The 10,897-nt window shown below is 32.9% G+C and overlaps 1 protein-coding gene across 1 annotated transcript; it reads right to left on the bottom strand.

Annotated features, from left to right (window-relative positions):
- Nucleotides 1-5,701: 5,701 nt before the first annotated feature.
- On the bottom strand, nt 5,702-10,523 carry LOC122605479. Its single transcript, XM_043778434.1, has 6 exons — nt 9,730-10,523; nt 8,532-8,634; nt 8,342-8,397; nt 7,852-8,016; nt 6,853-6,966; nt 5,702-6,008 (listed from the first exon to the last, which is right to left on the bottom strand). The coding sequence occupies exons 1-6, from the start codon at nt 10,381-10,383 to the stop codon at nt 5,916-5,918; spliced, it is 1,185 nt and encodes a 394-aa protein (XP_043634369.1). The 5' UTR covers nt 10,384-10,523; the 3' UTR covers nt 5,702-5,915.
- Nucleotides 10,524-10,897: the final 374 nt, after the last annotated feature.

The following is a 10,897-nucleotide window of genomic DNA, read 5'->3' as shown; positions in this document are numbered from 1 at the left end:
GAGTAAGATTATGATTATTTTAATATATCGACTATAATTATTTTGAATCTGTTTTGAAACTAGACCATTAATGATGTAAATTTTTAGTCGTTGTTATTCTATCAGGGGAAAATGCTACATATTGAGATGGTGTTGAATGTTTTAGTATGATTATTTAGCATGGTGAAACAATTTATCATTTTAGTTTGTGTATGACAGATATACCTCGGATCTTATGAAAAGCATGATATCAATTTTAAATAATACATTTAGATAAAACCCTTTGATCCACGTTATGTTTAAGATTTAACACAACAGTAGATGTCTTTGCAAAGTTTTTGGCTCGACTTTTTTTTATCAAGAATTTATTTACCTATCTTTCTTGCATTAGCCAATAAATTCATTTGATCGACGTTTCAAATGTCCTTGGTTGGGTTCCTTTTTTAGCTTGAATAATTTTCTTGGATTCGTATGCAAAGATGTTTATTCAATTCTTATGGTTAATTTGTTTGGTGTTTATTTTTTAAAATTGGATTAAATACATAGAAACATACTAAGAGAACTTACCAGTTTTTTCCTTTTTTTTTTGGCTATTTGCAGGACACTATCAGACATGGCTCGGTCAATTGTGAATGGGCAAAAAATTTAGGAGTATTTTGACCGATGGAATGGCTATTCAGCTAGCAAATTTCTAAGTTGATTTCGGCATATATATTTAATATATTTAAATTCTAATTTTTTAGCTTTGATTAGTATATTTTGAGAATAGTCGTTCATTAGACGGGTCTGAACACTAGTATAATATAATACTAGTCTTAATACCCATATGATGTACAATAATTATATAAATTTTATTATAAAGAAATTCGAATATGCCTCATAAATAAATTATTATGGTTAAAGTAAACCAATGATCGAAGTTAAGTTATAATAAACATTAATGATAAATATAATATATGTTTAGTTAAAGTTTTGGATTTACCTTATATTTTTACAATTACATCAAAATCGAAACTTGTAAATAAACTGGATGACGGCAAATAGCCTTGTGATTTTGGATCGTAAACTCAAATTTTTGAAGTCTTAATGTTCATAACTTATTATAATTTAAATAAGTATTAGGAGTTGAATAATTGAGAAAAAAACATTTTTATTAATAAAAACGATTAATCAAATAAGTTATAATGTGTTTTGTATTTATAAGTCAAGAGTTAGAATTTAATTCTAAGTCTAATAAAGAAATTGAATTTACATACAATTAAAAAAAACTAATTTAATAAATATAAATTAATTAAAACGACACGTGTCGATCAAAGATTACGACATGTGTCGTTTCAAGAATATCTCAATTCTGTTTTAGTTTATTGCTAGATAACATCTTAATATAATATAATTTATATCTATATCTATACTCTATTAATAAACAAACTATCCCCTGCTCTTTTCAACTCTCTACCTTTAAAATACCCAAAATACCCTTAATTTTCAACACATTTCTAACGCTCATATTTACCAAAATACCCTTAATATATCCCTAAAATATTTTACACTCATATTTATCAAAACTATCTATCTCTTTTATTCATTAATTTAAATATTTGCACCTAATATCTCTGTAATATTCTTAATAAAGTTATTTACAAAAGATACATCTTTTAACCATAAAATAACTACACTACCATTTACATCAATTACTTTTAGATTAATAACTACATCATTACCACCACTGCCACTAGCACCATTTACATCACCTGCTGGTACCCATCTCGTATAACATAATATAAACCGAAAAAATAATTTTAGAATATCCTTATAAGGGGACAAATTTCAATTACTCATTTTTCTTCCCTTTCATATAACACATAACTTAGAAAATATATGGGAATATAGATTTCTGTATCGTTCATATAACCTATATGATCCAATTCTCAAGGGTTCTATCTAAAGACTCCAATAGAGGATAGTTTTTAAGCAATTCTTCCCTTGTAAGAACATCGTCTTTCAGTTGTGGCGTCCATAACACCTCGACACCCTGTAAAATGATCAATTGGTTAGCATAGTAACACGAGAATGAATCATGATGTATAGGGTAGAGAACAAGTGTACTTAAATAGGTGACTCTCACCATAATTTGGTATGGAATAGATGATAGAATTTCCAAAGCTTTCTTGAAATCTTCTCTGTTTTTAATGGGCGGTAGTCTATGTACTCCAGCAGCGCATACGATAATTGTGATCTTCAATCAGATAATATTTGTTTTAGTCAAGTAATGATATATTAGAGGTGGGAGATTCCAACAATTTACAAATGAATAGATTGGTTTGTGTATGTTTTATAGTAACTCGTCAAACAGTATACTTCATAAAAAATTGCAGCCAAAATAGATACAGGTCAGAAGGATGACAATAGGCCGAAAGTTGTCCACTGTATAAAACCTTCAAAATCATTAATGAAAAAAAAAAGTACTCAAATGTTTTTAAAGCAATCAACAATGATCAAAGTACTACTTTTGTATATAAATAATAGAAATATGGACAAAGAGGGTTACACATTCTGTTTAGACCTGTTTTGACCCAGTACCCAACCCACCCATTTTGACTCAACAAATATTAAAAGAAGTACTTTATCATGTAATAGACAGAATGGAAAGATACACAAATACACATTGGAACACATGAAAAACAAAAAGAGATAAATATATACGTCTATGTTAATCATAGTAAAAGTACTAACCACAATATACTCATTGTCGAACACATTATATCTTCCGCTTGTTTCCTTTTCCTTTTTGATGTTGTCCACATTGACTAGAGTAAGCTCATCAAATTTACTCCTTTCATTCATAATAAGCTGACGATATACTTGCTCACTATTTTCTATGCCCCTATTAGCATCTACCTGCAAAAGATAGAACCTAACAATCAACCTTTTTAATGTTCTGAGAAAAGTGACACACACATATATCAACAACATTATGTATGATTTATCTAAATTGCAAATGTTATTTTCTTCCATAACAAAACTAATCAAATATTTTCTTTTTAAGTCAAATATCCAACATGTTACTCCACTCTCTCTAAAGAATTTGGCCTAGTGATTTACAAACGAACGACACATTATGCCATTATCAGTATTCCGAAGTAGAGCTGCTGCTGTTTCTGCAACCAAATCAAAGTCAGTTAAAACGTTGAAAAAGATTACATGGATTGTACGTAAAAACTAAAGAACAAATACTTTGCCTCTGAACACGGAACCAGCTAGTAGATTTTTGTAGTGACACGAGACAAGCTAAATACTTATATCTTTCTAAGGTCAGCATTGTATATTATAGAAAAAAGATGATAATTCGATAAAAACTGCCCATATTCGTAGCACATCTTGCTAAACTCGTTACCTTGTAATACATATCTGTATCCCCTTTCTCCGGAGGGATCTGCTGCCTTACAGATCGTGTTGAGATCCTTTTGCAGTGATCCAACTGTACCTGATAATCCGACCTTGAAGGATAGAAAAAAGGTTAATAATCACCACAAAAGTACATACAATAATATGCATCAAACTGCTCCTTTTATGGGAATAACTGGCCACAACTACAATCTGTTAGCATCTCTGGTTAACGGAAATATGAAAACACAAGGTTTTGATTTTTAAACCATATTACTGACATTGTCTGGCTTGGAAACTGTTGTGTAGCTTGAAACACGATCTAAGCTTATGAGGTAATCATATCACTGATGTTGTCTAGCAAAAGAAAATAATCGGTCTTGTTACTGGAAAACAGCTTATGAGATACACCATTGGAAGTCAAGCAGATCACTTTAAAGTTTCACATGTACTATGCATTCCTTATTTGAATTAGTTTTTTTTTGGTAGCCAAACATTATTTGATAACCATATACGTTACACTGCCCACTAGTATTCTGGTTAAGCCAAAGTAATGTTCAGAGTAAGAACCTATTAATCGGGTGCGTCTCTAACTTTTCAAGTGTGCAACATCTTTAATTACTACCAAAGAGGTCTTCATCATAAAGACGAAAATTTGGAGGCAACAATAAAGACTTATTTGTTTTGTAACCTTTTTTAAAAGTATACAAACCTCTTCTAACAATTTGGAGGTATGTACTTTTGGACTTCTCACACACCTTCAAAGACGACACTTACAATGAGTTCTGAAGGGGCATTATATATATTATATATATATATATATAATAGCTTAGGCATAATATGACATTTTTAAGAATTCTTAAAAGCAAAAAGATGGAGCAGAATACCTGAAGCTTGATAACACTGTTTATAGGAACACTAAGATAGTCGGATATAACTATGGCAATCCAATATAGAACCCAATATACAACGTAAAGCGCTATTAAAATTAAGAGTAAAGCATCTCCATCGTCGTCCCCTCCCCTGTTCGGGCCACTACTTTTATGAGAACGGTAAGACGAAGGACGATATGATGAATATCCTCCGCCAGATGAAGATGTTAAACTAGAGCCAGAAGAAGAACGCCCACCACCACCACCCCGCGGAAAGCTACTCCCACCCATTGATCCACCGCTAGCAAACGCAAGACGGCCGACATTATTATCATGATCATACAAGAATGAAAAATCCACCCAATTATTAAGAGTACTTTGTTGTCCCAGTAGGATCAAGAACAAGAAATATGTAATAAACTATGTATATAGAATGAATTGTTGTTATTACACACTTGTGAATGTCTACCCATACATATCCTATATATATATATACTAGTTGAATGGTTACGAGTGAACCATTGCAATGCTTCGGTGGTGGTGTTTGGTGGTAACTGCCACCCTTTCCTACGGTGGTGATGGTTGTGTCTTTTGGCCAACCATTACACCCTTTTAAGTATTATCTAATTACATAATCACACCTTCTAATTACATACTAACATAATCATGCCTATAAGTCTTCGTTTTTAACTATGTCAATGGTTAATTTCCAACATACTTGTGTTTGATTATACTTGGTTAAAAGGTTTTTCATTGATATCCAAACATCACTTGTATAAGTGGCAATAACTTTCTTCAAATTTTGATCATCAATATTGCTACTAGTACTCTTAGTGACCACCACATTATTTATTCCCGATTCGATGGAATCTCTAATGACATTGTAGCAAGAGTAGTTCCTTGCGTGATCATATGCCGAAAACTTGGTATACTTTGTAAAGAAGCTGCTATTTATGTCGGGTTTCCGGGAAGTTTTGATGACATTATTGTAGCAAGAGTAAGTAGAAATAGTACTCCTAGTGAAATTATGGGCTGCTGCTGATGATGATGATGTTAATTTGATAGCTAAAGACCGAAGTCTGATGGCCATTATTTTATTATTAGAGAATATGTTATGTTTTTGTGTGTTTAATACAAAAATATAGATACACTGTACGTATGATATAATATAATCAGATAAGGATTTGATTGATGATTGTATATGGTGGTTTGGTGGTCAAGATATACAATGGTAATCGACTAACTAATAGTGTTAAAAAAATTTATAAAATCCTATAAATTTTTATTTTTTATTTATTATATATATACTCTACATGTTGAGAAACGGTGACATTATTCTTATAATAATTTATAATTTCTTTTTCTAGAACGGAACCATTCAAAAGGGGTGGTTGTTCAACTGGTTTTTGGACTTGCCGAGGATGTTATAAACAGATCTGCAATGAATATACTTCAAAAATCCGAAATCAAAATCAAAAATTGTCACAGATGCTTATATTTCTTTCCTGTTCCTACATATAACACGCCAATACCAAAACAAAAATTGTTACAAGCATTACAATGCGACATTTGAAATCATACATCTCAGTTAAAAACACATATGGAAAAACTGTGAGGGGATACAGGTTTCTGCGTTGTACATTGCCTATGTAATATGTACAAAGTATCATTACAACTTACCTATAATGGGCGCAATAGCGAATAATCTTCAAGTAATTCTCGCTCTGAAAGAGTATCATTTTCATTTTGTGGGGTCCATAACACCTCGACTGCCTGTAAACAGGAAATTCATTTTTAGATGCGGCAAAATGGAGGCAATGGGTTGGGTGACGGGTATGGTTGTCATCGAGTCAAGTCTGCTTGCAAGCCCTTATCCTTTACCCAAAGTCTACTTGCAAGACACTCGAGATTGACTCATAAAATACTCGAAATGAACTCAGACTTAATCAAGTTGAAATCAAGGTACGCGAATAGGCTTTCAATTTAAGATTGAATCTTAAACTGAACGAGCCTGGTCAAGCTAATGGTATTTATTATTTTACCCCTAAATATATATTTTTTATAATTGTTTTACTACCTATTTGAGTCGAGCTCAACATTGTCGAGTTGCCGATTATTCAGATGTAACTTGGTTTTTATCTTTCTTTGTTTAGATATAAAAGTTTTTCTCAAAAAAAAAAAAAATTGTCGAGTTGAGCAAGAAATTACCGAGTTCCAAAGGGATGATAAGTTAACGGAGCTCAACCTTGAAAATAAAAGCTAGGTCAAGCTTCGAGTTTCGTAATCGAGTCAGGCTCAAGTTTGGCACTATGTTGACTCGACTCGATTACACCCCTAGTGATGGTAAAAAAGGGCTGGGCTGAGATAGTGAGATGCACTGCCCCTGTGCCACACAGACACTTTTTTATCCCTTGTTGAAGTTATTTTTAGAACGAACTAATGTGATCAATATGATTAGAAAACCTATGTTATATCAGAAACAAAATTACTTTTTGAAAAGCTTAGGAGGTTTGACCCATTAGAGATTAAGACAATCCACATCGCCCTATCAACGTAAATGTCCAAATGGCCATAATCATGATATTTAGTCTAGAAAATAAATCCATGCAGGTCTCACCATAATTCTGCTTGAAGGGATAGAGGCCAGCTTTTGCAAAGCTTCCTTCAATTGTGCACTACTGTTGATTGGCGGCAGTTTATGTACGCCTCCAGCAGCCACGATGATGGTAATCTGCAACCAGAAATATACTTGTCATCAGTCATGAACGCTGTATTGTTGAAATAATATGATTTTCAACACAGTTGAAAGCAGGAAGGGAAATTTTTAAAATAAAAAAAAAAAACATTAGCATCAGACTATAAATTGAAGTATTTCATCCCTTATTAAATTGTAAGAAGTTACTGTTATACACACATCACTTGTAATGATAAGTGAAGGGCCATATTTAATCAGATTTTAGAAACTTAACAGGTGCCAGGCAATTCTAAGAAATTACAATGAAATTGGATACAACAAACAAAGATATACCACTAATGACAAGCTGGACGGGTTGGGTAATGGATCAAAACAGGTTTGGATTTGGATGCATCAAAACAGAACAGGTCAGTTAGGTTGATCAAATAAAAAATCTTTTGTTCACTTATATATACAATTGACGGTTTAACTAAAATTAAAAAACTATGTTATTGCAATAACAAAAATCTTTACTATAGATTACAGAATTTAAAGACCATGGAGGTTGTATTCGTCAACAATAGACTTGGGCAACTTTCAACCATTTTGACCCATTCCTCTTCAGTTGACTTGAATTGACCAACTTGAGATTATACACAGTTCAATTAAACCTAATACTGGGTAAATTGCCACCTCTAAATCAAATACAATGTACACACCGAAGCAAAAATATGATGTGATTGCCTCAAGTCCTAAACTTAAGAATAGCGCAAAAAATACGGTGTAAAATATTCTAATGGGTTTTAGACCAAATTGCTGAATAACTTTTTTTCACTAGACTATTAACTAGTTCTTAAATATATATATAAAGGAACCCAAATTATCATTGGCTTGAAGCCAACGGAATAAACTAACGGAAAGGACAAGAGAAAGAAACTGTACCACAATGTACTCATTACGGAACCCATTAGATCTCTGACTTGTTGCACTTTGCTTTCTGATGTTGTTAACATTGACCAAAGTTTCCTCATCAAATTTACCCCTTTCTTCAATAGAAAGTTGGTTAAATCGTTTCTCACCTTCCTCTACACTCCTCTTTACATCCACCTGTAACAAGTTGATATACCAGAACACAATTTTCAATGTCCCAAAAAGGTAACTAATGCTGAAAAAATTCTTGATTTCACACTAACAATACACTTCCATGTTACTTGATTGGTACTAAAAACATAGTTTCTCCAAGCAGTAACAAACAGTTAAATGGTTGTATGGAAAATATCTAAAGAACTTCGATAATCTATGAAAAAACGTTTTTGTAAAATATCGGACATTTGACAAGACTCTTTAAAGAGTCAGGGTTTAGAATTGGTTGACTTTGTGACAAACAGTCAAGCAAAAGAAAGATTTTAAACTAAGTAGCGTAGTCACTTACAGAGGAATAACCAGAAATGCAATAATCAGGGTGTCGAAGCAGAGAGAGTGTTGTCTCTGCACAAAAAGAAATTCGATTTAAACATCAATCTGCAGATCATGACTAGTAAAGACAGAAGATCAATGCTATTAGTGTGTGTGTGTTATATTTCTATATTTATCATGTAATGTCAATCTATAAACATCATTACCTTGTAATACAAAGCTCAAACCCTCTGGAGTGGATGTATTAGCTGCCTCAGCAATCCGATTTAGATCCGTCTGTAGTGATCTACCCATCCCCAACAAACCAACCTTGAAACATAAAGATTGAAAGTTACAGAAATGTTATCATCCTATTAGGTCATATGCATAGTTGCATACGAAGATTTACATAGCACAACATGCATATTTCATCATAACATGTATCAGACCGCACTTGAAGTAGAGTTTGTAGATATCATAGTAGATGTGGATGTATTAGCTGCCTCAGCTATCTGTTATGTTTTCTAGTTATATATACTCATTCCTAACATAAGATCACCACAGTTAAATAATAGTACTCTTGAACATTTTTGCAACACCAACAAATACTTATTAATTCTGTCAGATATAATAAACTAAACTTGTGGTATAAAATGATCGGTGTTAATGCTGAAATCAATATCTCAATACATACATGTATAGTCCAACTGATTATTTGAGAACATAGAGCCTAACTATGCGTGCCAGACGATTTTTTTTCCAAAACGGAGGTGTTTGCCATAAATTTTGCAAAACAAGTTTTGGGTGCTAAAAATTTGCAAAAGTGGTATACTCAGCAGTGGTAGTGCCGGGTTATGCCAAATCACCTGAAACCGGCACTGTCATTGCCGGTTTAAGCCTACGTGTAAGGAAAAATGAATAAGTAGTTGATGATGCGGATGCCAAGTGTAAACCTGGCAGACCAAACACTTGCACAGAGCTTATTAGCTTATTGAAGATAAGTTAATCCAAACACTAAGAAAAAGCTTATGAACTTATGAAATAAAAGCATAAGCCTAAAAACAAAAGCTAGGCCAAACAACCCCTAACTCAACTTGACAATCCTTTTGAGTAAAGTGAAAGGCTGAAATTGATTTTAACAATTCTATTATCCGAGGGTCAAACAATCAGTTTAGTATTAGCTGCAATAATATGGATTCTAGTTACTTTAACTATTTAGGGGTCAGTTTACATGTAAATTGTTACGAAATGTCTAAATTCTTACCACTTTCTTATCTGCAAACACTCAAAACACTTAAGCACATCCAAAGATCACACACTATCTCCTAAAAGCCGGTTTAACTACCCCTAATTACCCGATATTATAACATATTACATTATCAAATCCAAAACGAAACGATAATAAAATCGAAAGGATCACAATACCTGAAGCTTTAAAACACTAGTTTTCTCAGTAGCAGTTAGCACACTACCATCATCACCATCAGACCGGTCCGATAAAAACCCAGAAACCAAAATAAAAGCAGCAAAACCCACCATCACAAAGAAAAAACTTGACCCAAATCCAACTGCAGGCCCAACAAAAAACCCACCACCCCCAAATGGTGTAGGAGCATAATAAGGGGCAGAAAACGACAACTCGGGTCCTCTACTCCTAGTACTAAAACTCCTAGAACTCGACGAAGAAGACGACGAGGAAGACGAAAATGACCTCCCACCCATTCTCCCACCTGAAGCAGCCATTGCTGCACAACCATTTTGATGATCATACAATAACAACAGACCCAATAAAACACCAGTTATAACAGGCTTCTGCAAGGACTTAAAAACTTTCTTGATTGATTTCAAAATGAGCTCATTTAGACCAGTTTTAGTAACTTTTTGTTTAAACTGATTACTACCCTTTTCGGATACCGAGTTACGGTTGAAGATTAAGCATTTGATTCTCAAATTTGGTGAAGTTTTGATGGGGCTAAATTTTCTTGAGAATTTGATAGGGAGGGGGTGGAATTGGAAAGTTGGTTGGAGTAAAGAATTGGAAGTGAAGTTGGATTGTAATAGAAAGTGTGTGTTTGCCATTAGAGAATGAAGGTGTTACAGATAGATACAAAGATATAGATAGATACAGAGATAGATACAGGGGGGTTTGATGAAGAAATGAATGCAACAGGACACAGAGGATGGAGATAATGTGAAATCTAAATCCTTGGTTGGGTTCAGACCGGGTGTGTGGTGGTCAGACACATCCACCACATATGCCCATGGTTTTGTTTTTCTTTTTTGTTTTTTTTAATCATTTTACTGGTCCTTAAAAAGATCCAAGGCCTCATTGACTTGATACATTTTTGTTTTCGTGCAAACTTTTGGTTTAATTTCCATTTTGAAAAGTTTCCTAGCATATACAAGTATATATAATTAATATAATTAATTAATGGATAATGATAAACCTATTTAACTAATATGTCTAACCTAATTGAAAGATGATTACATATATAAGATTTAAAAGATAAAATTAGAAAAAAGAATTAATGATAATAATAACAAACCAGAAAAAAAAAATTAATGATAATAATAACAAACCAATTACAACATA

Source organism: Erigeron canadensis, chromosome 6 (assembly GCF_010389155.1).
Source record: "Erigeron canadensis isolate Cc75 chromosome 6, C_canadensis_v1, whole genome shotgun sequence".
Lineage (NCBI taxonomy): Eukaryota > Viridiplantae > Streptophyta > Magnoliopsida > Asterales > Asteraceae > Erigeron > Erigeron canadensis.
The sequence above is the reverse complement of the archived record's forward strand: the minus strand, read 5'-3'. Positions and strand labels throughout refer to the sequence as shown.

Coding starts and splice junctions, on each gene's coding strand:
- LOC122605479 (XM_043778434.1), bottom strand. CDS start 10,383: ATGGCAAACACACACTTTCTATTACAATCCAACTTCACTTCCAATTCT. Junction 8,635..9,729: donor CTAGTGTTTTAAAGCTTCAG/GTATTGTGATCC, acceptor TTATGTTTCAAG/GTTGGTTTGTTGGGGATGGG. Junction 6,967..7,851: donor TCCGTAATGAGTACATTGTG/GTACAGTTTCTT, acceptor TTCTGGTTGCAG/ATTACCATCATCGTGGCTGC.